This window comes from Oncorhynchus mykiss, chromosome 8 (genome assembly GCF_013265735.2).
Source record: "Oncorhynchus mykiss isolate Arlee chromosome 8, USDA_OmykA_1.1, whole genome shotgun sequence".
NCBI lineage: Eukaryota > Metazoa > Chordata > Actinopteri > Salmoniformes > Salmonidae > Oncorhynchus > Oncorhynchus mykiss.
Genome location: NC_048572.1, coordinates 57,045,212 through 57,071,274, shown reverse-complemented (window position 1 = coordinate 57,071,274; position 26,063 = coordinate 57,045,212). Strand labels below are relative to the sequence as shown.

Sequence of the window (26,063 nt, the reverse complement as noted above, 5' to 3'; positions counted from 1 at the left end):
AAAGCAGTTCGACACATACAACGACACAGAGTTACACATGGAGTAAAACAAACATACAGTCAATAATACAGTATAAACAAGTCTATATACGATGTGAGCAAATGAGGTGAGATAAGGGAGGTAAAGGCAAAAAGGCCATGGTGGCAAAGTAAAAACAATATAGCAAGTAAAACACTGGAATGGTAGATTTGCAGTGGGGGAATGTGCAAAGTAGAAATAAAAATAATGGGGTGCAAAGGAGCAAAATAAATAAATAAATAAAATGCAGTAGGGAAAGAGGTAGTTGTTTGGGCTAAATTATAGGTGGGCTATGTACAGGTGCAGTAATCTGTGAGCTAGAATTTAACATAGAACATAGAATTTATTTACAGGAATTTAATATACTCATGAGTTTTAGATGGAGTTGACTCCAACACTTAACACCCATGCAAATAATAACATCAACGGGATAAAATGTGCTTGAACAAGGCTAGGTGGTGGTGTGTATGTTTATTTGGACTGGATAGTGTTTGGAGTGAGCCGTCTGTGGACTTGGTTTTGTTTGTTTGGACTCGAGTTCACTTTGTTTGGACAAAAGTCTTGAGGGTATGTTTAGTGTGGGCTTGTTTTGACTGAGATTTGTATGCTTGGATAAGGCTGCGTGTTGTGATGACTGAGAGTGAGAAAGAGAGAGATACAGAGAGAGGAGGCGGGGATAAAGGAGAGGAAGAGAGAAATGAAAGTAGCCACCAGAAATGAGAAAAGCCCTGATTGTTGAGCTGACTGATTGATAGTCAAACTAACAAGCTTATTGTCCATTGAGCTTGGAGTGTGTTAGTGTGTGTGTGTGTGTCCGTTGCTTACTGTCGCGCAGTAGCCCGTCTTGTTGCTTCCAGTCGAGCTCAAAGCTGTAGAAACAGATGAGGTACTCCAGGTCCATCAGAACCACCCCTAGAGAGTTAAGCTGGTCGGCCAGCCAGAAGTCTGCAAACTCTACCCTGTGGAACGGGGCTGTCACCACACGGAACTGGAGGAGAGGGAGGGATAGGGAGAAATGTAGAGAGGTGGGGAATGGAGAGAGGGAAGAGAGATCATGTGAGAGAAATATATATATATCTGACTACGGATGCATAGGACAACAAAGACAGAGCATTTGGCAACATAAAATGTCTATATTTTACCCCTTTCCCCCGTCATGATGACAGGCACATGTTCAGACATGTTCTGCTGCCATATAACATTTGACAGTGCACTTCTTCGGCATTCTGAGCGTCTCACCAGCAGTTTGAGGAGCCAGAAGCGTGACTTGTAGTAGAGGGTCTTGAAGGGGTTGATGAGGAAGAGGAAGAAGAAGCCGTAGAGGACCAGCGGGTTGGCCTGCATGGGCACCAGGATGGACTTGGAGAACAGACAGGACAGGATGCTCACACACCACAGCACCCCCAGGAAACCAGCAATCTATGTGGAGGGGAGGAGAGGCAGGTTAACTGATGTTGTAATTTGATTGAAAACGCCATCTATTCGTGTCATTCCGTTCTACTGCTTATTGCTTTGGCAACAGCTGATTTGCTCCCTTCATGCCAATAAAGCTAGTTTCAATTTGAGACAGAGAGGGAGAGAATTCAAGCAAATGACTTGATACTAATGCGAAAAGCTAGATTCAGTAACACTACACTAAATGTGACCATAAAAAGCCACATAGATAATATGAACGAGTAATAATAATCAGAACGATATGACTAAAACTCAACCAGTGTCCAACAACAAACTTCTGGGACCAGACTAATATATGCGCCATTCATAAGACGCTTTTATCCAAAGTTAGTTATGAGCGCATACATTTTACTTAAGAGTGGCCCCGGGAATCGAACCCAAAATCCTGATGTTGCAAGCGCCATGCTCTCCCAACTGAGCCACACAGGACCAAACTCTTACCTCAAAGAGGTGCTGGTGGGAGAGGTTGTTGCGGGGGTTGAGCTCGAAGATGAGCACATGGTTGACCCCAGCCTGGCGCCAGCCATACGTGTTGATGCCCAGCAGGAAGAGGAACTCGATCAGCAGGAAGCCGCCGCGGTAGATCCTCACCAGTGGCCACACGTTGGCATTCTCTATCACAACCGCAGCTAGAGGGCAGGACGATTAATAACCCATTTATAACACATTAACGTCAGCTTTCCGTCAACAACTGAGCTGTCAAATCCTGAACTAGAGCACTTAGGCCCGTAGAAATGGGGATGGAGGGAGGGATGACGGGCGTACCAGTGATGACAACGGTGACCATGAGGACGAGGAAGACGCCACAGTACAAGCCAACCCTAAAGGTGGTCCACGCCGGAGCTGGCTGTGCAGCACCCAGTGGGGGCACTCGTAGTCTCTTCATGGCTCTTTGTCTGTCTCCTCCCTCCAACTCTTGTGTTACCAGGGCCTGAGAGAGCGGTGGAGACACAGCGAGAAAGGAAGAGATTGTCACAGCTAAAAGTTCAAGACAAGATGATAAGCAAATAAAACTGAAATTATTATGGTACATTACTGCTAGCCAATGCTTTTCATTGATAAGAGGGGGGAACAAAATGGCTATCCAATCCAGTACCTCAGTCTCAGAGATGAGCTGGGTAATCTTCTTGCAGGTGTAGAAGGGGGCCACCTCCACGTGGGCCACGCGCCACTCGGCTCCCCGCGACGTCTCCAGGATCTTATCATGCTTCTTCAAGATCTTACGGAAACCTGTGAAGTTCAGATTCTGGGGAGAGGAGAAACAGTTGAAGGATTATAATAGGAGTCTCCCAGAGAATTCTTAGGACGAAAACTTATTGCAATGGATCAGAAGGTGACACAGGACAACAAGGTTAGGGTTTGCGGTAGTGTCTAGGGTTTGGTGATTAGGAGCTGGTACCTAACTTGGTAGTTCTGCAGCAGGATGAGGCTGAGGTAGTATCCAGAAGTAGTGTATAAGGGGGTAGTATCTAGGGGTAGTGTCTACTAGGATTGGTTGGTATACTGTATACCGGGGGTATTTGGAAAAAGCCACAGGATTGTTTTTCGATACCGTCAAAACTATTTCTTTGACGTTTTTTCAATATGTTGGACTATTTGTAGCTACCTTTTTAATACCTGGGGTCAACATGTGCAATATGTTAGGAGATAAAGCAGATTGAGTTCTTCACATCACCTGTTTCACATGATCTTACATTATGAAGCTTGCTGTAGTTCCCCAGAATAGTTATGCCAGTCACGTGTTTGTTTGTAAATAGCACAATGGGAGAAAGCGGGAGCAGGTGAGTCCATAGCAGTCTATCTATTGACGAGTCTCTGTTGTGCAGCGCACATGAGGTGATGAAGTTACAATTCAATACTAAATGTTTGCCATCAGATATCTTATAAAGGCTTTCTGCCAGAAGTCAAAGAGCTCTGGATGAGTTCTGTACAGCTGCCATTTTTTCCCTGTGCTTCCTACTAGCGTTTTTTTTTGTCTCCTCCCTTCTTCTCCCCTCTGCTCCATGTACACATGCTGCTCTTCCTTCAGAAAAGCATGCATCACAACTTGGCTCATTTGCACAACTTCTCTCGTTCACATTCGCTTGTAAATGTCCACACTCACCGAAAGTTACATTTGGTAGCTACTAGCTATGCTTGTATAGCTTTATGGGCTGGATTTGCCCGTCTTTGCAATTAGTTTGTTCGTTTTTGCAAGTTAGCATTTAGCTAACAGCGTCTATGTGATTTCACTATTAGTTTGTGCTGCTTTTGTTAGTATTCTGGTAATAGAGGCCCAATGGGCTTTTCTTGTGTTTTTAGCACCCCCTTGTGTGCTATGCCGGTAATACCGTAAATTCCAGGATGAGTGAAGCACGGTTTTACAATATGAAAATCTGGATACCGCCCAAGGGTCTAACTTTGTAGTTGTGCAGCAGGATGGGGCAGTGTCAAAGGGGCAGTGTCAAAGGGGCAGTGTCAAAGGGGCAGTGTCAAAGGGGCAGTGTCTAAGGGGCAGTGTCTAAGGGGCAGTGTCTAAGGGGCAGTGTCTAAGGGGCAGTGTCTAAGGGGCAGTGTCTAAGGGGCAGTGTCTAAGGGGCAGTGTCTAAGGGGCAGTGTCTAAGGGGCAGTGTCTAAGGGGCAGTGTCTAAAGGGCAGTGTCTAAGGGGCAGTGTCTAAGGGGCAGTGTCTAAGGGGCTGTGTCTAAGGGGCAGTGTCTAATGGGCAGTGTCTAAGGGGCAGTGTCTACTAACCTGGTAGTTCTGCAACAGGATGAGACTGAGGTAGAACTCTGAGAAGGCCAGTTGCAGGTCTTTGATGTTGCGGTGTTTGCAGCGCTCCTGCTGGGACAGGTGGAAGACGGCCTTGCGGCGGCGACGGAGGCCCTGCATGCTGCTCTCCCGCTGGGCATCCAGTGAAGACTGCAGCTCATTCTGCAGCGTGGCGAAACGGCGCTGGGCCTCGGCTAGCTTTTCTGAGAGAGGGAGAGGAAAGAAGAGCGGGAGATAGACGAGAGAGGGGGGCAGGGTCATGGGAAGAAGGGGAGAGAGAGGGAGATTGAGTAAGAGAGACAGGGAGATTGTGTAAGAGAGAGGCAGTCTGATTCATTCTCTGTTGCCTAACTATTGGTCTTTGGCAGGAAGATTCAGTCCCTAAGGGATTCATGTTTGTCTTCTGACCAGATGGGCTATTAGTGGCCTAGACCTGTGGAGGAGAATGTGACTGTTTGCTAGTAATGCAATGTGAATGTGCTGTTGGTTTTTGTACAATCATCGAAATAGGCTAGCTAAGTAGAGAAACAAACTGTGGTTTGGTTATATCAGGTGCATGAAATCGAGCATCATGCACAGTTACCAGAGTAGAATGTGTTGATTTTGGCCAGCTCCTTCTCACACGTCTGAAAGAACTTCTCCTCAAACTTGGCGTAGTACCTCTTGACCGTGTCCTCGTCGGTGACTGGAAAGACAAGAGAAGATTTGAAGCACAAGGCAAAAATGTGGTGTTATTCATCTTCTCTCTTTTCCAGACAAGCTGATGTTTGCAAATGTCTTTGAGACCTTGGTATTTTTTGCCACCTGTGATATTGCGCAGTGGTCCTTTCGCCAAAGATAGCCTCAACCCAGTCATTTCACATATTTGATGCATTTAAACACTAGCAGCCCATATTTAACTATCTAGTCAACTTAGAAAGATTGTTTAGAAGGGAATTTAGAAGGGAATACATCAAAACATGTGAAACGACTGGAGTCTTAAGTAGGGACGTCAAACGTTCATCCTGCTGCACAGACCCTATGGACGCTCTAGTCTAGAACGCCTTGTTAAAATTGTGCTTAGGAGATTTTTCTAAACTCTCTCCATGGATAAAGTAGAAAGAAATGGATGTCATTATTGTAAACGTGTGTGAATATGCTACATTTACTATCATCATATATTGGGGCGACAGGGTAGCCTAGTGGTTAGAGCATTGGACTAGTAACCGAAAGTTTGCTAGATCGAATCCCTAAGCTGACAAGGTAAAAATCTGTCATTCTGCCCCTGGACAAGGCAGTTAACCCACTGTTCCTAGGCCGTTATTGTAAATAAGAATTTGTTCTCAACTGACTTGCCTGGTTAAATAAAAAGGTCAAATAAAAACATGGAAATAATGAATTAAATTACACTCATTTCCATATGGTGGACAAAACATTACACAAGCTTGCATTTTCACCACAAAATGTAGTGGAATTAAACATCCGTTTTACCTCAGATTGGAGATGTTATTATAAAAAGTGTATAGTCATCACGCCAACACTAAATGGATTGCTTGAATCAGATTCATATATTTGGTTAGGTACTGTTGATTTTGTCATACGCGTCTGTCCGTCGCAGGACTTAGCGCCACTGTCATTTTCAAACTTAAAAATAGCACAGACAATTCGGGACGCTCTCGGTATAAAAGTCGCTGGTCCACAAACTAATACACGGATTTGACCGTCATCACTGAAACGAAAGCAACCCGTCACTATTTAGAACTACGTGTGGAGAGGCGATTCGTTGAAATTATCCAGTCAAAAAGTTGCGTTTTCTATTCCATATTCACCATAAACATTTTCCTACAAGGAAATGAGTTGATAAAAGCCTACTACAGGTTGTCATCTAGCGACAGTTACATGTTTTATACCCAAGTTTGTTGTGGTTTTTCTTTTAAAAGGAGCGCAAACTATATCTGTCCCAGTTCCATTGATTTTAATACAATATCGATGCGAGTGATTCATTTGCACGCTCTATTGATTGCAGTAGAACAAGCTAATCAATTTCAGTCTAGAGTGACCGATTGGTAAATATTGGTGCGTGAGCAGTTTTTAAAAAGGTACTCATTTTGCAAAATACAGTAATCTGAACACAAGTGTGACGTGTGTGTCATTTTTGTCTTCGTCTTCAACAGATCACAACTTATTGCAGCATATTGATTATGAATTGACATTTAAAAACAGTGTTTTGACACAGCTATAATTCCAAATCCATGACAACAGGAAGCAGCAATAGTATAATTTTCAACTTATGTTTTAGTAATATAAACTGTACCTTTTACATTACTTTTCAGGATTCTACTTAATCCGGTCAGAACTAATGGACTAGCCCAAAAACATGTTATGATATATTGATTTTGATGATATTAGTGTCTTGCCTACCCTAAGTCTGCATTGGCAGAGGCTGTCCTAAGAGATGGTACGGTAGGTTATTGTGAGACGCCATAGAGAGCAAGGTTTCCGTACATACATTACGCTGTCATTATTAACCTCTCAAAGTTAACTTATTCAGCACATTCAGGTGGCATGACATGGTGGAGATGACATTGACAGTGTTATGACAACAGACAGCAGCTCTAGTCCGTTCATAATGCTGAGAGCCGCAGAGGTCTTTTAGAATGTAGAACAGCTGGCCATGTTTGAGAGTTCACACACAGTAGAGGGTGAGAATGTTTTGGTAGAGGTGAAAAGCAGTTTTGCAATGTTTTGAAGGAAGAGCGCTAGTGTTTCACAGAAGGCTAATATTTTCATACAGAGAGAACACAGCAGTGGTAGAACACTAGACTGCTGCGAGAGACAAAACGTGTCCAATTTCTACGGGAAGAAAATATATGATGGACATGTACAATGTGGTCTTTACTTCTGGTCCTCCTGGACGCCCTGCAGTGTGTGCAGGCTTTTGTCCCAGCTTAGCACTGAAACGTCCGACTTCATATTGTGGATTAGTTGAATCAGGTGTTTAAAATAGTGTTACACTTGAGACTGAAGCCTGCACACATTTCAGATTTTTAGGAACACTGGTCTAAAGAAGGGGTATTCAACCGGGGGTCTGGAGGTATTGAATGACATACCTACAGAAGAAAATGTTCTATCTAATGACGTCAACTTTATTTCTCAACTCCTAATATTGAGCAAATTGGCTGGTTCCAGGAAATGAGGGCCTTTTGCATCCCTTTGATATTTTAAGTATAAATTGTGCACCAATATTGAATTTTAAAAGCCTGTTATAGTCCATGAAGTACCCTTTAATATAGACCACATGAGAATTCAATAAATCAGATTTTTGTTATATATGAATAAAGATTTACTAAATTGCCAAAATTCTGCATTTTGACATGCCCTCCGTGCAACCTCTGACTTGTAGGAAGGTTTTAACCAACATTTCTTCAAGTTTTCACCATCACTGTGAAGACCTAGTTATTTTGTTGCTTTGACAAAGTCATTTCTGAAGATTATTATTTACTTGTGATTCAAAATCTGTACCTCATTTTAAGGTCAAACCTGTTACCTTAATGTGTGGTGTCAGGAAAATAACCTCACACTCAATGTCAACAATACAAAGATGATTGTGGACTTCAGGAAACAGCAGAAGGAGCACTCCCCTATCCACATCGACGGGACAGTAGTGGAGAGGGTGGAAAATTTTAAGTTCCTCGGCGTACACATCACAAACAAGCAGAAATGGTCCACCCACACAGACAGCGTGGTGAAGAAGGTGCAGCAGTGCCTCTTCAACCTCAGGAGGCTGGAAAAATGTGTCTTGTCACCAAAAACACACAAACTTTTACAGATGCACAATCGAGAGCATCCTGTCGGGCTGTATCATCGCCTGGTACGGCAACTGCTCCGCCCATAACCGTAAGGCTCTCCAGAGGGTAGTGAGGTCTGCACAACGCATCACCGGGGGCAAACTACCTGCCCTCCAGGACACCTACACCACCCGAGGTCACAGGAAGGCCAAAAAGATCAAGGACAACAACCACCCGAGCCACTGCCTGTTCACCCCGCTTTCATCCAGAAGGCGAGGTCAGTACAGGTGCATCAAAGCGGGGACCGAGAGACTGAGAAACAGCTTCTGTCGTAAGGCCATCAGACTGTTAAACAGCCATCACTAACATTGAGTGGCTGCTGCCAACATACTGACTCAACTCTAGCCACTTTAATAATGAAAATATTGATGTAATAAATGTGTCACTAGCCACTTTAAACAGTGCCACTTTATATAATGTTTACATACCCTACATTACTCATCTCATATGTATATACTGTACTCTATACCATCTACTGCATCTTGCCTATGCTGTTCAGCCAACACTCATTCATATATTTTTATGTACATATTCTTATTCATTCCTTTACACTTGTGTGTATAAGGTAGTTGTTGTGAAATTGTTAGATTACTTGTTAGATATTACTGCATGGTCGGAACTAGAAGCACAAGCATTTCGCTACACTCGCATTAACATCCGCTAACCATGTATGCGTATGTGACAAATAACATTTGATTTGACCTATAGGTAAACAGACTAGACTTTTTTTTTATGTTTAGCTTGCATTCAACTGCCCCTCCCTGTTGCACTCAAGCTTCCATTTCCCCTGTCACAAGGGGATTTATGGCTGATGTAAGGTTAAATCTTCAACCCTCTTACTTTATTTGGTACTTATAGTATTTCACCTCGATGGGAACACGTACTTTATTAAAGTTGAACATGTGCTCTTAATGACAGAATGTAAACATTTGGTGAAATCAAATTTTTCACTGTCACAAATCTCAAAAGGCACCGAATTCACGGAACGATCCAATTTCACTATCTGGAATATCTGAAAAGGCGAACAGGCTACTATAGTGATATTGCTGCTGGTAAACTTTCTTGACTTGGACATTAATATTTGCCATCACATGACTAACCTTTGTTTAACCAGCTAAACAGCTGCTCTTATCCAAAATGTGTTTTCGAATTTCTTCTCCTTGCCATTTTCCATTCACCTGATGATAAGACATGTTAATCTGTATTTTTTGCTAATGTATGATGGGGCTCCATGGGCTGCCGGTTTGACTGAGAGGGGGGTCCCTGGTCTAAAGTAATTTAAAGTTTAGTATGTGCCTCGATACAGTGCTGCCACACTCCTGTAATACCTCAGAAGGCCAGCAAGAGGAACCGTTGGCAAGAGTGCAGCAGGTTGGTTCCGAGTAATTCCCAGTGTTACAGTATTAGGTTCACTTACAGTAGAGCTATGGGTAGTCCAGACAGGTGCGTCTGACTCAGTGTCTGAGCACTATCTGAGTCAGAACAACCAGACTGTGGTCTGGAAAAGACTGGGTGGGTGTCAGGGATATTTCAAGGAGTCTACCTTCCTCTTACATGCTCATGTAGGGTTCCATGTACATTTTTATCAGGTGCATTTGTGCTTGGATAGATTACAAACTGGCACACACTGTGGCCCCCCACTGGAGTTAAGGAAAATGGTGACCCCTGTATTACGTTCTCGATGACTTGGATTCCTGAAATCGGTTTTTGAAACTATGGTACATAATCTCATATTTTGTAGGACCAAAGATGCTGAAATGAACTAGAGATGTAATAGGCTAGGAGGATCTGAGAGGAAAGGATTCATTGCCCTAATCGCCTTTTGCCTTAGATGAGAAACGATGATTCATAACAAAACGCTCATCCTTCCGCTTTCTGCAGAACGAGTCTATCATGAATACATTACACACGCAAGGACACATGCAGCAAAAGATAAATCACTGGAAGGTTTTTTTCTGGATCAAAATGGGGCTTAGATAAAAGGTCAGCCAGTCAGAGCAGCTGAATTCTGTCCAGTCCCTGGGCAGCCCGTCCAAGGATTTTCTATGCAGAAAAATCCCTGCACTGGTCTGCAACAACAACAAAAATGCTATGAGAGAGAGAGAGAGGTTATCGTTAGAGTCTGAATCCACTGGAGGAAGAGAGGATGGGGAGAATGATGGATGAGTGAATGGATATAATAGCTGAAAGATACAACTCAGAACACTCCCTGTAGAACTGTATGCTGAACAGGATGTTAGCCTGTAGCAGTGCCGTTGGTGGGAAAGTCTCCAAATATCCCTTTTACTGGCCTTTCAGGGTCTCTATGTTTTGCACGTGTCTTCAGTCAAAAGGTCATAGAGAAATGTAAACATTTTGAGAGATTTTTTTATAGAAAGGATCTTCACAGTGCTTTCCCCTACTGTCCTCTAAGCTTCAGTGATGTCTCAGTTCCCTAAATCTAGCGGATGACAAAAACAAGTTCAAAGTTTTGAGGGAGAAATACATTTTACGTAGATGGGTAATGACATGATTTTAATTTCTTTCTTGTGTGTGTTATGACTCCAGTTTCAATATACAGTGACACACGATGACCAAATCTGAGTGGGGACTATCCAAGAGGGGTTGTTGTGAGTCTGCAGATTAAATAGAGCTCATTTTATTAAAAGATATGCTATTTTATCTCAGACAGGGATCCTGACTGTGGCTGAATCATGGACTAAATTGACAGTTTTTCCTCAATGTCCCTTTTCTTGTTTTTCCTTCGTCTTAGGCCATATATATATAGCAACTGCACAAAAGGGGCAGAAGATGTTGCTTGAATACCAATGGGATCTTAATATTATTGAATTGCTATGAACCCCTCAATAGGCTATGGGCTGCCTCTGCTATATATCACCCAATAAAACCCTTCTCTGGTGTGATGTTAATCAAGTTCAATGTACACAAAGTGTACAAAACATTAAGAACACCCTCCTAATATTGTGTTGCCCCCCCCCCCCCCCCCCCTTTGCCCTCTGAACAGCCTCAATTCATCAGGGCATGGACTCTACAAGGTGGTGAACGCGTTCCATAACTTTCACCTGGTCAGTCTGTCGTGGAAAGAACATGGTGTTCATAATGTTTTGAACACTCAGTGTATAGTGTAAGAAGTTGAACTCCCGGGTTGATTAAGGTTATCAACTGCCCCAGGGCATGGTAACAGCCACTGTAGTACTGGTAGCCAGCAACTGTATAACTGGTTTGGGTAACTCTATATACCTCTACAGAACTGGGTCACTGAGGCCGTCTGGGCCCTGAGGAGGGCTGACAAGATTGGAGATACACACCAACCAATCTATACACAGCTGGGTGACACACTGCCAAATCACAGGAGAGCCTGAGCACTAGGCACACATTGTTGGCCTATTTGGTTGAAGAAAGACCCTTAAAACAATTTTGACACGGTGGGTAAGATGGTGGTGGCAGTGAAGTCAGACTTGTGAGCGTGCTGGTGAAGTGACATCATGATGTCTGTGTGTGAAAATTAACGGGCGAAACCAACCTCACAAGTCTGCAAACCTCAGCTGTTTTCAAGGACCATCATTAACTTTTCAATTACATTCAATTTCGCCTAAAATGGGCCTGTGATTATCGTTAGTCTGCCATGGCAAATAACAGCTATTTACACCCAGTTCTGGCACACACACGTAATGGCACAAAAACAGCAGCCGAGATAATCAACACACACCCACACACATATTCATAAGCAACAGCCATTCATAACTGTCATTTACCACACGTGGGTAGGTCGCATCCTCGCTCCCGTTCTCTCTGACACACGCACACAACACAGTGACAAACAGCTGCAGCGATCACAACAATACATTCACTCATAGTTCTATTATCATCTGTTGATTGGAAGAAGAAGAAGGGAAAAAAACGATGCCTTTCGGCCTAATTCATGTAGTGAACGCATCTACGGTGCATCACAGCGATGAAAACAAAGACGACTGCAGTCTGCAGTTGAGAGTTTGGAAAGGGTAGGCCTACTGAACAAAGAGCTAAGGGTATTAACAAAAATCAAAAACTCTTGGTTGGGTAGTTTCACAGTGTGCGAAACTGCGGTGTCTTCTTGGTTATGTAACACCGGTTGGTTACTACATTGCTATTACAGTAAACACACTGGGAGCATAACAGTGTCCCAATACTTTTTTGCCGACGCACTGATGAGTCGAGTTTCAACTTGGGCAACACTCCAGGCCATGTGTCCACTGTCCAGCCATAGCAACCGCACCTACAGACCCAGAGATCGGCTCGCTCCAATCCTATCAGTGGCAGTGATGTTGAACTATGACCTCAGATGAACACAGGAATCCGTGTTTGTTTTTGCTGCCGAAGAAACCCAGGGATATACAGTGTCCTCAGAACGTATTCAACCCCCTTGACTTTTTCCACATGTTGTTGTGTTACAGCCTAAAATGAAATCGTGTCACTGATCGACACAATACCCTATGATGTCAAAGTGGAATTATGTTTTTAAGAAATGTTCACAGATTAATCAAACATTAAAAGCTGAAATGTCTTGAGTCAATAAGTATTCAACCCCTTTAGGCTTGCCATAACAAAGTTCAGGAGTAAAAATGCTTAACAAGTCACATAATAGGTTGTATGGACTGTGTGCAATATTAGTGGTTAACATGATTTCTTTTAATGACTAACCCATCTCTAGACCCCACACATACAGATAATTGTAAGGTCCCTCAGTCGTAGTGACTTTTAAGCACATATCCAACCACAAAGACCCATTCCGTGCAAAGAAGGGCACCTATCTAATGGCACCCACCTACCTTTTTATACATCCCTTTGAGCATGGTGAAGTTATTAATTACGCTTTGGATGGTGTATCAATACACCCAGTCACTACAAAGATACAGATGTCTTCCTAACTCAGTTGCTGGAGAGGAAGGAAACCACTCAGGGATTTCACCATGAGGCCAATGGTGATTTTAAATCGGTTACAGAGTTTACCTGGGGCGGCAGGTAGCCTAGTGGTTAGAGCATTGGACTAGTAACCAAAAGGTTGCAAGATAGAATCCCAGAGCTGACAAGGTAAAAAAAAAAAAGCTGTGATGGGAGAAAACTGTGGATGGATCAACAACATTGTAGTTACTCCACAATAGTACTAACCTAAAATATTCCAAAACATGCATCCTGTTTGCAATAAGGCACTAAAGTAAAACTGCAGCTTTGTCCTGAATACAAAGCATTACATTTGGGGCCAACACATCACATTCCAAATACATCATATTTTCAAGCATGGTGATGGCTGCATCATGTTATATGTATGCTTGTCATCGATAAGGCCTGGGGAGCTTTTTAGGATAAAAGAAACTGAATAGAGCCAATCGTAGAGGACAACCTGATTCAGTCTGCTTTCCAACAGACACTGGGAGACAGCAGGACAATAACCTAAAACACCAGGCCAAATCTACACTGGAGTGGCTTACCAAGACTCAATGTTGTCTTGGTAAGCCACTCCAGTGTAGATTTGGCCTGGTGTTTTAGGTTATTGTCCTGCTGTCTCCCAGTGTCTGTTGGAAAGCAGACTGAATGTTCCTGAGTGGCCTAGTTACAGTTTTGACTTAAATCAACTTGAAAATCTATGACAAGACTTGAAAATGGCTGTCTAGCAATGATCAACAACTGATTTGAGAGAGCTTTAAAAAGGATAATGGCACATTGTACACAATATTGAGACCCGTTAAAACACCCCTAGGGTAATTTGACGTGACTTCACTGTGAATATTGAATAGCCCCGTGTGTTTTATGCTAGAGACGTAGATTCTTTAAGTGGTGTTAATTTTTACCCTGTTATTTAGAACCTGGCGGACAACTATAAAAGCTCAAATCAAGTGTATTCACCCACTGGCTCAGACAGCTGAACAGACAAAGACATGTTCCCACCAGCACAAGTATATATACCCCAATTTAGGTGAAGTCTCCTCCTTCCCTCTAAACATGACATCTTTATTGCTAGGCAGGAAGCTAAGTGATGTGGCTAATAAACTGTTCCTTCTTTCTCCCGTCATGTGACCTGACCTGACCTCAGCCCCCATTCCTCACTAATCCACAGCTCTCCACACTATCAGTGACCGCAAGCATGTGATTGCCTTTCCCTCACACAGTAACATTCCAAGCCCCTGGCTCATAACCAACCTTAATTGACTCCACCATATACATAACCAATAACTTCTGGTGTAACAACCAGACTGTGGCCCTTCTCCTTTTCCATAGAATACCTGATTATTAACAATATTTCAAATTTAGAAGTCAGAAACCATCAGTGGCGACAGCTCAATCCTCTCTTTCTGCCGATTCTAATAAAGCTTGCGCCAATTCCATAACATGGGGCGTGTGAAAGGACACGCTCACGGCAGTGTTGTTTGTTTTGCTCTACGACATCCACAGGCTTTACGGCAGTCATCTGAACATTGACGCCCAGGTCCTAATTTCCAAGATGTCCTCTCACAAAACCGACTGTCCAGACTGAACCGTTTGAGCTATAAAGGAATAAGTCAACAACATGGACAGGTAAGACTCTCACGGACGTTTAGCTCTGACGCACACAAGCTTTAGGGGAGTTGCCAGGAAGCTAACCCAGTGCCGGGCCTTAACATTTTTTTTATCACACAACGTGAATAGGGTGCAACAGTGCCATAACCAAAGTGACTAAATATGGGTCTAACAAATAAAGTTTACTTATATCGCCTAGATGTAGGACAGACACGTCAACCTTATTCCTTAGGATTCATTTTTTACTCTGTTTTGCCATTTTATGAATGTGTTATTGAATGCGTTTCTATGGGCTATAGCAGTAAAGGCCAAAATCAATATAAAAAATAAATAATAATTGGTACTTTTTATTATAAACTGGGTGGTTTGAGCCCTGAAATCTGGTTGGCTGAAAGCCATGGTAGACTGTATACCACAGGTATGACAACACATTGGTAACCAGTTTATAATAGCAATAAGGCTCCTAGGGGGGGGGGTTGCAGTATATGGCCAATATACCACGGCTAAGGGCTGTGTCCAGGCACTCCGCATTGCGTCGTACATAAGAACAGCCCTTAACAGTGGTATATTGGCCATGTACCACACCTCCTCGGGCCCGATTGCTTAAATATACCTACACGGTTCCTAAAATTCAAAATCAAATTGCTAAATGATCCATGGTATGACCATTTTAGTAGATATCGCAAACCAAAGGCTTAGACCTATAGGAGTTAGTTATTATTCCACTTAGAGTATTTTGTGTATTTCATTGATTAAAAAAATACAATTAAATCAATTTTAATCCCACGGTAGGTGGTTAAAGTATTTGAAATGATTTCAAATTGTATTTGAACCCAGGTCTAACACACAGACATGCACTCGTTCTGATAGCAAACCATTTCTATCCCTTGAAAGAAGCTACACTGTACAATACTCAACCTACATGCCTTCTCGGGTCCCCTCAAGCTTTGACTCGCCTAACGCCTCTAACTTCAGGCACATCTCAGGGTTGATCGATACCAACTCTTTTCACCCTAATCAGCTACACTATACAATCCTCTACCTACATGTGTGTACTGCAGTTCCCTCCAGCTTTGACTGTGTTACAGACCTCAGGCTCCTACAAAAGGTGTTGACAGGCGAGTGGAACAAAGTAGCCTCTGTGGCCTGGTCAAACGTAACAAGCTGGATTAAGTCTTCAAGCTCACAATGCCACGCTGGCACCACAGGGAACTCTTAACAAAGGACCATGACGCGTTGCACTGAGAATCACGCTGTAGAAATGGATTAGCCGTCCAATAAACTGAGGACAGCTATGATTACGCCAGCGACAATAGAAAAAGTCTGGAGCAAAGCATTCTGTCATTCTCCTTGCTGTTAGACCAAAGACTGATGGACAGAAACTTCGTTTAAAGAAAGAGGGGTATTTGAGGGATGAAGTTTGCTTATTGTGCACTTTTCTTCCTCTCCCTGGCTCTACACTCTTCCTCTCCCTGGCTCTACACTCTTCCTCTCCCTGGCTCTACACTCTTCCTCTCCCTGGCTCTACACTCTTCCTCTCCCTGGCTCTACACTCTTCCTCTCCCTGGCTCAACACTCTTCCTCTCCCTGGCTCAACACTCTTCCTCTGCTCTGTCTTTTCTTCTCTCCATTTTCCACTTTGCCCAGCGCTTTTCTCTCCTGGTCTATCAAATGCAGGTGATTGACTTTGTTCTTGCATTGATATCTGCAGCAGTTTGATACTGAAAGGCCATGGGCTACCTAATAGTGGTGTGTTGGGGGGGGGGGGACGTGGGGGTCAGGGTTGGGCCCTAATAGTGTGCAATATGCACGTATACACACACACACACACACACACACACACACACACACACACAGAGCTTATTTTACCTTCGATAGAGGGTGCCTGGTCCTGGGCAGAATACAGCATATCCTTGAAAGCCTGCAGAGCAGAAATATAAAATCAAGAAAGGGGTAAATAAAATAATAATCACTAACCTAACTAATCGGATGACACATAAAAAGGCCTAATGCACTGCAGACATTTTGTTTGAGGCGACATTCCTTATGTTTCAACATGTAAACCCTTTAAATGATGCACTTTAGGTGCACACAGCACAATGTGTTATAACAGCACATGATACAGTGTGACTATTTTACTCGCATATGCGCCTATGCTGTGCGACCCAGACTTTTTAATTTTATTTAGGAGCACCAGTGCGCCTAGAAATATGAAGGATTATTACCTCATAGTTTTCATTCTCCTCAATGTCTTTGTGTCCGCCTACATTTTTTTTTGTTACTTAGGCGCACACGTCCTCCTTGTAAAAAAGCTCAGCGTAGAGCCCTGTGATGTGCTGTAGAGTATGACTCATGACGCTGCCGCTCCTTAACATGGGCAACCAGATTATTCCACCGCTGACTAGCTAAAACAGCCAGAGAATTTCTGCCCAGGACCAAGTAAGCAGGCAGGCAGGCACAGAGGTAGACAGACGGAGACCAGAGAGAGAGACCAGAGACAGTACAACCAACCAACCAGCCAGCCAGCGGAAGCAGCCGAGCTGCGTGATAAAAACGGGTCATGCAAATCTAACAATAGAGAAGAAAGGTGAAAAAGGGGAAGTGTTCTGTCCCAGCTTTCCTTGGCATCAGGATGACAAGGGAAACAGTCAAGGTTATTCTGGTGCATCACGGAGCCAATCACACAGAACAGAAGGCGCTTTTTCGAAGCCCTAGCCCCCTAGCCAGAGTCCAGACAATGGGTTCAGAATAGACAGAGTCAGCAGCAGATAGCTACTGCAGTCTTTCTACATCTCTGTGTGTGTGTCCCAGAGTGCAGAGAACAAGAAGCCCCTCGTTATTGTGGAGAAGCCAGTGAGACAGACGACAATACAAGTCCTCGGTGCCAATAGAGCCGCATGGTCAAGGTCACTCATGCTCTGCTGAATGAGTGGATTCAGTAGATCTACAAACAAGAGCAGCGAATGAAGAGAACAAATGGACAAAGGATTGAGAAAGAAGTCTAGTTCACTGGAAGACAACCTATTGGTTGTTGTACCGACATGGACAAGTGCAAACAGGAGTTTCAAAGTCTTGCCTGTTTTATTTCTGCCCATGGTGGATGATGAGCACGTGGTGCTGTTTGTGCATGACCTGGGATCAGTCATTGCGCTTTGGGTTCGTTGGCATACTTGTGTTGTGTGGGAGTGTTTGGAGTTTGTGTGTGTATTATCTTACAGTGGGAATCACAAATCAATCATTCCCAATCATTCAGTGTTTGCTGGTTCTTTATCAGGGTTCCATACTGTCACCTTATCCAACTTGTGTGTGTGTGTGTGTGTCCAACACTGCCAACCCCCACTGTTCCCAACAACAATGATGTAAGCAGATCCATTCTCACATGCTTGTTTTTTTTTTCTCTCATCATGTGACTCCTTGGAACAACAGCTTCACCATCAGGCTACAATAACAAGCATCCTCAGTCCAAGACATGCCTTTTAAAAAGTGTCCAGATAAATGCTACTCTTAGGCAAATAGCCTGGGGTCAGCTTTCGCTGCCTTAAGCCAGGCCTTTAGACACGATTAGAAATATTGGTCCTTAAGAGTCTACCCTACCTAGATGGAGGATAAAAGGACTTGCACTAGTTTATACCTATTCTCTTAGAACTTGGCTAGATCAGATAGAATCTCAGAACCAGTCAATAGCGAGACGGCGTGAGAACCAAAAGACTAGGGGCCCCATCTGTGTAGTCCTCCATCTTAGCTGTGGTCGTCTGTGAGGGGTTGGTTGTGTTCCAGCCCGTCTCCACACAGTCGGACCGTACGCATCATCAGACTGCTAGCCTACATCACATTAATGTGGTTCTGAAGATGTAAAACGCTTCAAGGCATTGTGAGGTCTGATCATTTTGCACAGTGCGGCGGGCTGGAACGCGACCCGGTCTTTCTTACTCTGCCCTGTAGCTGAGCCAGTTGAGGACAGTGATATGACCCCGCCGTGAGCCTGGTCCCTGCTCTGCACCCCACGAAGACGGCCACAGGACTGTCCCTGTGAGGGCGAGGGCTAATATAAAATGGAACAGTCCATCGTTGAACGCTCCAGTAGTTTTATTAGAAACATTCATTTTGACCACATGGGAAGGCCTGAAGATGACCCCTTTGTGGTAAAATCATTGCTAGTAAGGAAAACCACAGGGATATTTCGCTCCTAGGCTTTACCGTGAGAAAGTGTCTTCCTCTTTTTCACATGACATTTTCTACCCTTGTTTTGTACTACTTTCATACTAGCAGTCCAGTGTTTCCCTAGGGTTGTTCGGTTTTAAAATGGTGACTGTGAGGAACAGATAGATTTTGACTGAGCAGCTAATTGTTTGTGGCACAGATGGTAGGGATGATAACAGCAACAGAGGCAGCGATGGCATGACGTGGTCTGCTTACAAAGCTCACCAACTGTCATGCGATGCTCAGCATGTAGCCTTAAAAAGACAGGGCGCCGTGCTACTAGTGTAGCGAAAGCCCACGCTTTCCCACACTACCCACGGTGTGTGGGTGTGTACGTGACAGAGAGGGCAACTGCCCCTGCTTGAGCCTGTGTCTGAGCAGTAAGTGTATCAGCGGGTGCTAAAGCGTAAGTTTCTTAAAGAAAGCAGAACACTACAGGCAGGCGATTATCCCTTTAGCCCAACCTCCCTCCATCCTCGCTATTCTCTGACGCTGTACTCCCGTTGGCCTTTCACAGGTCTGTGGTATCTTTGCATATGGCTGTACTCACACAGCATGGACCGTAATACAGGCCAAACAACAACACAAGGCCAACCAAAATCAAAGAATTGTGGACTGTGGAGGTGTGTGTGTATTTGGCTACACCAGGAGGAGTCTAGGAGACAGAGTTAGAATGAACAGTCAAGTTGAGTGACTTCTGACTACAACTGACCGCTCACTCTGTCTGCAATCCCACTGCATTCGTCTGCCTAATAGGCTACTAAGCTAAAAGAAACCCAAATATATATCAGTTGTCACATTTATAATAGGATTACATCTACTCTATGACGCACAAGCCAAGATGAAGGTGTAGGTTGTCTATAAATTATTAACTACTGGTGAGTTAGCCACTGCATCTCCAATGTGAGCTTGTAAACCATAATCAGGGTCATATTCATCGAACAGAAAAAAACTGACTGAAAAAGGAAGGGACTACCTGAACGGGTCCAATAAGAAACTTGTTTTTGTTTTCCGTTGCAAACCGTTTTGCCCTAATGAATACGACCCACCCTTGCTTTCTGCAATGACAACAGCGATAATCATAAACTGTGACTTAATGGTTCGGCGTAACTCGCATCAGGTGACAGCCAGCAGCCAGAAAAATCGGCTGACACCAGCGTTCCACAAGAGCGAAAGATACAGCAGTGTAGACAACAACAGAGGTCACACAGACAGCACTAAGACTGGCACTGGTTGTTATTCTCAATGACAACCGTAACCACAGTCACACACACACACACATGAATACAGACAGACATGAATATGGCACATGAATGCACACATGAATGCATACACAGTCACACAGGGTCAATCTGACGTCTGCATTGGCCGTGACAGCATTCTACGGTGACACGGCCTCTACAGAAGTCCGGGCCTTCATACTTCTTGTGCTTCACGCCCTCACCTACCATCAACCAATCATGTCAATGCAGAGCTATATGTAACCCTCCACGTTGTTACAAAATTTGGGCGGCGCACGGCCATGCGGTACAGAGCTCCATTTGGACTCTGCGTGCTACCGGAGGCTCCGCAATTGCGTCACATTCTTCATACAGAGCCTCCGAACACATTTCAGGTAGAAATCGGCTTTAAGCCTCAGCCCGTTTCCCTGCTGAATCTAATTCAGAGGCAGTACAGTGCTCTGCTCATACAGAATGGTGAGTGCAGAGGCCAGCTTCCCTCTTGACCTGAGAGAGAGAGAGAGATCAGTGAACAAATACAACACCTATATTCTCAGAGCTGCACATGCATGCAGTCACACACATGCATACGTGTCTGTGTGTGTGTCTGTGTGTGTGTGCACACTCAAACAAACCACACACACACACACACAGCTAGGCAGAATCTAACAAACAGGTTCTCATAAATAGGCAGATTCTCAGAATACACTTCTGAAAACCACTACACAAGTGATAATTCATCCCTATGTGTTGTGCAACTCTAGCCAACAGCCGGGAGTCTGAAAAGACAAATTGTGTCATCATTGTGTAAAGAACTGACCCCCGCAATAGCCAGAGAGACATCATTCAGTGTCTGTTCCAGCCCTGCCAATCTCTAATCGGTAGGCTAATCCCACGAAGGAAACCTCCGCAGCACTGATGTTAGATGATTAAATTATATGTACTGCAGATGGAGAGTGCTATTTTCTGAGGGAGAAAAAAAAGGTGGACACATAACTAGACCATATTTCATACATTTTTAAGAATGCCGGCCAGCACACCGGCATGGATCAATATGCCATAAATCTATTTGGTGTGTATGCTTATTTCATAACAAAGAAATGCTTAAGGGACCACTGGTCTGGACCCATTTTGTTCACACACTGTCCAGCAGACTGTGGGAGGGCAAGCTGACCCTTTACAGAGATGTTTTCAGTGCAAGAAGCAGCAATGCATAGATTAGAACTGGAAGCAGCTGTGGCTCAGTCTGACTGAGGACTGCAGCCGTCGTCACCTCCAAATGCAGGTGCTCATTGAAGAGCTACAGTATGTTGCTGCAGTCCACACCAGTTCCATAGATTGCAGGTCTTCTCAATCATCCCCATTGAACAGAGGCACTGAGTTTGTTAGTAGCTGTGATGTAGGGTTCAGCCAGAATAAGACTAACGTGAAAACAAGATGTGGGAAAAAGTCAAGGGGTCTGAATTAGAGGTCGACCGATTAATCGGAATGGACGATTAATTAGGGCCGATTTCAAGTTTTCATAACAATGGGAAATCGGCATTTTTGGGCGCCAATTTTTTTATATATTTTTGTATTCCTTTATTTAACTAGGCATGTCAGTTTTTCAATGACGGCCTAGGAACGGTGGGTTAACTGCCTCGTTCTGGGGCAGAACGACAGATTTTCACCTTGTCAGCTCGGGGGATCCAATCTTGCAACCTTACAGTTAACTAGTCCAACGCAATAACAACCTGCCTCTCTCTAGTTGCACTTCACAAGGAGACTGCCTGTTACGCGAATGCAGTAAGCCAAGGTAAGTTGCTAGCTAGCATTAAACTTACCTTATAAAAAACAATCAATCATAATCACTAGTTAACTACACGTGGTTGATGATATTACTAGATATTATCTAGTGTGTCCTGCGTTGCATATAATGTGACTGAGCATACAAGCATACAAGTATCTGACTGAGCGGTGGTAGGCAGAAGCAGGCGCGTAAACATGAATTTAAACAGCACTTTCGTGAGTTTTGCCAGCAGCTCTTCATTGTGCATCAAGCATTGCGCCGTTTATGACTTCAAGCCTATCAACTCCTGAGATGAGGCTGGTGTAACCGAAGGGAAATGGCTAGCTAGTTAGCGCGCACTAATAGCGTTTCAAACGTCACTCGCTCTGAGCCTTCTAGTAGTTGTTCCCCTTGCTCTGCATGGGTAACGCTGCTTCGATGGTGGCCAGAGAGGAGAGAGGAGAGGGACGAAAGCTATACTGTTACACTGGCAATACTAAAGTGCCTATAAGAACATCCAATAGTCAAAGGTTAATGAAATACAAATGGTATAGAGGGAAATAGTCCTATAATTCCTATAATAAGTACAACCTAAAACTTCTTACCTGGGAATATTGAAGACTCATGTTAAAAGGAACCACCAGCTTTCATATGTTCTCATGTTCTGAGCAAGGAACTTAAACGTTAGCTTTCTTACATAGCACATATTGCACTTTTACTTTCTTCTCCAACACTTTGTTTTTGCATTAACATGTTTCATTATTTATTGAGGCTAAATTGATTGTATTGATGTATTATATTAAGTTAAAATAAGTGTTCATTCAGTATTGTTGTAATTGTCATTATTACAAATTAAAAAAATAAAAAATAAAAAAAAATCGGCCGATTAATGGGTATCGGCTGTTTTGGTCCTCCAATAATCGGTATCGGCGTTGAAAAATCATAATCGGTTGACCTCTAGTCTGAATACTTTCCGAAATCTTATAGTTAGTCCTTTCATAAATTGATTATACTTAATTTTTTTAAATATTATTAATTTTAAGCCTTATTCATACAGTTTTGTTGAATAGGAAACACATCAAATATTTGTAGTGTACTTGAGCTTGTATCCTCAAAAGTGACTACACCTCAGCAATTTATCAGTTTTAACCAGAAAGGTTAGATTTTAACCAGAAAGGTTAGATTTTAACCAGAAAGGTTAGATTTGAACCTTTCTTGCAGAATGCAGCATTACTAGTTATTGTTTATTGCACTCATGATAAATAATTACTTGGGAGATTACGTAGATTCTATTTTCAATTACATATAGTTTTAACGTTTCAGAGGTTAATTCCTCAATCTAAGTTCTGTGCATCCCAGCATGTGACAAAATCAATGGTGCAAAACCAAAGATATTGATCTGTTTTAAAGCAATCAATCATGTCATTGTGATGACTAACTTTTACACCAATTGGAGGTAAAAAAAAAAAGGATGTGTAATTCAAATAAATTTTATGGGGTGAAAACGCAAGCTTGTGTAAGGTAGTAACACAAACTGTCCACATTAGGGAAGTTAATGCAACATACAATAATTTAATATGGCAAAGTAATTCAACTTGTCAATTTAAAAAGGTGCAATATGCAGAAATCAATCTGCCATTCCCTGGTTGTTAAAATTCTAATAGTTCGCCTAATTTCAGTTTATGTGACGAAGCAATCTAAACCAGGGTTCCCCAAGCCACGAGTTCGCTACAACCGCAATAACATCTGCTAAACATGTGTTCAGTGTGACAGATACATGTTTTTTTTTGCATTTTTATTGTTGGACATGAACTGTAAAAACACCAGGAAATCAACTATTTTAATTTTAGAAAACTGTTCCCAATTATTCCCACACATAAGAGACATTGGTGATTGTAAACAAATAATAGATTGGATTTATATAGCACTTTTCTACTAACTGACGGTCCTCAAAGTGTTTAACCTTCTCACCTCATCCACCCTCAATATGTAGCACCCACCTCAGTGATGCACAGTGACCATTTTTGTGCCAGAACTCCCACCACACATCAGCTACCAGGTGGAGAGGTGAGGAGTGATATATGCCAATTAGGAATGAGGGAGATGATTAGGTGGCCATGACAGAATGTGACCAGGTTGGGAATTTAGCCATGACACAGGGGTGAACACCCCTACTCTTACAATAAGCGCCATGGGATTTTGATTGACCACAGAGAGTCAGGACACCCGTTTTAACATCCCATCCGAAAGACGGCACCCTATGCAGGACAATGTTACCAAATGTAATCAAGGTTTGAAACAATTATGTTTTAGTCAACAACAAAAAATAAAGATTATGTTCTGGCCCCCCTACCACCCGCTGAATAACAAATTGGCCCACGGCTGATTCTAGTTGATGATCCCTGATCTAAACCCTGTGAAATATATTTCAATTGTAATTTCCGCTGTTTGAAGCTGGTGTACAAAACCGAAAGTAAAAGATGCTATAACGAAATATAAGAAGGGAAGCATAGAAATAGCGCACATCTACCGCTTCTTAGATTTGCTTTCAATATGAATGACATTTATAATTCACATTTCTGTGAATTTCGTCGGTTGCCCAAAAAGTTACATATTGCAGTTAAGATTATAGTACATGTTGCCCACTCACCAACTATTGCAACAATTACATTATTTCTTAACCATTTAGAGGGTTTAAAAACGCTCTCAAACACAATTTAACCGGTCACTCTGGTCTAGACTAACGCATTCATAGCGTCTGTGCAGAAACCTGAACGTCTGAAGTGTCTAATCCTAGCCGATTAAACTCAACACCACGATTTACGATGGAGTTGAGCGGCGACTAATTTAGTGTGGGCGGACTGGAGCTCCGATGTCAGTTTTTATCCAAAACTGCTGATTTCAGCACCCAAATAGCCTGCAATTACAAACGACATTGTCCTGTGTAATTGCAGGCTGTTCATTGGGTGCTGAAATCAGTCGTTTTTCGTAAATCGTGGAGTTGGGTTTAGTCGGCAAGGGTTCAGCCGAAACTATTTTCGATTCTGGCGAGGTGGTTAGCGAGATAATTTAGCAAGCTAACCCGATATTACTAGTTGGGTTGACTATAAAACAACGAAGCTCCGTTAAGAAAACCCCCTTTTGGGCACCTACTGTAGCTAGCATAATTTAGCTAGCTGCGCATGCCAACAAGCAATACCGCTAACGTTAGCTAGCTAGCTATTTACCTCATACTGGATGTATTGTTTTCTCCATTCAGGAGTGATGTGCGCCGAAAGGTGCTCCGTGAATTTCATCCTTCCTCAGCGGTTCCCCTCCCGGGGTTTCGACGATGAAATACTAGCTGTCAGATGACTTTCTTTGTGGTGAATGGATATCATACAGCTAGCTTTTTTAAATAAAGCCAGCGTGGATGATGTGACAGAATCACCACTGAGCAATGTTTGTCATCCAGATTATGACTGCTGCTCGATCCAAGATCCCCTTTTTCTCCGTCTCACATTATGGTCGGAGAACGTTGGCGGGACAACCCCGAAACATAACTGCAAGATGATGCTCCTCTCCTCCTTTATCTTAACTATGTTGTCACTATAATACACTGTTATTTCGCCTTTAGTTGTTACTTTGACAATATTGTTTTTGTGGTAACACGGGTCTAGCCTCTTGTGCTGTAAAATCGTTCAGTCGCCATCATTGGGTAGAAAGTGACGTACTTGTGTCGTCACCGCTCATAGAACGCACAAAATCATGCGTGTAATCATTACGCCGATTCTGTTGCAAAACGTTTCGTCTGTTGTAGAACGTATTGCAACAGAAACCATTTACTCCAAACATATATATTTTTTTGCAACAGAAACCGTCTACTACAAACGGAAAACGTTTTGCAACGAAAACGAGAGTTTATATTGGCTAAATGCAGGTAGGACCGTCCCCGTTTCTGTTCTGCTCTGTTTGCTTCCGTTTGGTTCTATAACTGTCAACGGTTTCATTTGCGAGACGTAATGAATACACCACAGGTGGATTATTTTCTCCAAACTCTCACCGCTCCCTACATTTGGAAATTGCCACTGCCTTTCCCACAATTTATAGTCTAAACCACTGATTTTGCTGTGACTGTCCAAACCCTTGCCAGATGGTCAGACATCATACATTTGCGTTGTGAACATCAGTGTCTCCCAGAGCAGTGCTATATTTATCAACAGACTATGAGTCGGAGATTGATTGGCCCCAAGTAGGTCTGGCACCAAGGCGTTATGAACAGACCTCAGACTGTTCCTTGGTATGCAACCAA

The 26,063-nt window shown here is 43.1% G+C and overlaps 1 protein-coding gene across 1 annotated transcript in view; it reads right to left on the bottom strand.

The window, feature by feature from the left end:
• Positions 1-25,495, bottom strand: part of LOC110530206 (xenotropic and polytropic retrovirus receptor 1 homolog) — a 33,666-nt gene extending 8,171 nt beyond the window's left edge. Inside the window, exons 1-9 of the mRNA XM_036985763.1 lie at positions 25,000-25,495; positions 16,454-16,505; positions 4,807-4,908; positions 4,206-4,426; positions 2,570-2,719; positions 2,239-2,404; positions 1,915-2,102; positions 1,258-1,437; positions 844-1,006 (exon numbers count right to left, since the gene is read on the bottom strand). Coding sequence (XP_036841658.1) covers positions 844-1,006; positions 1,258-1,437; positions 1,915-2,102; positions 2,239-2,404; positions 2,570-2,719; positions 4,206-4,426; positions 4,807-4,908; positions 16,454-16,505; positions 25,000-25,068 — 1,291 coding nt within the window. The 5' untranslated portion in view covers positions 25,069-25,495. The remainder of the gene's footprint in view (positions 1-843; positions 1,007-1,257; positions 1,438-1,914; positions 2,103-2,238; positions 2,405-2,569; positions 2,720-4,205; positions 4,427-4,806; positions 4,909-16,453; positions 16,506-24,999) is intronic.
• Positions 25,496-26,063: the final 568 nt, after the last annotated feature.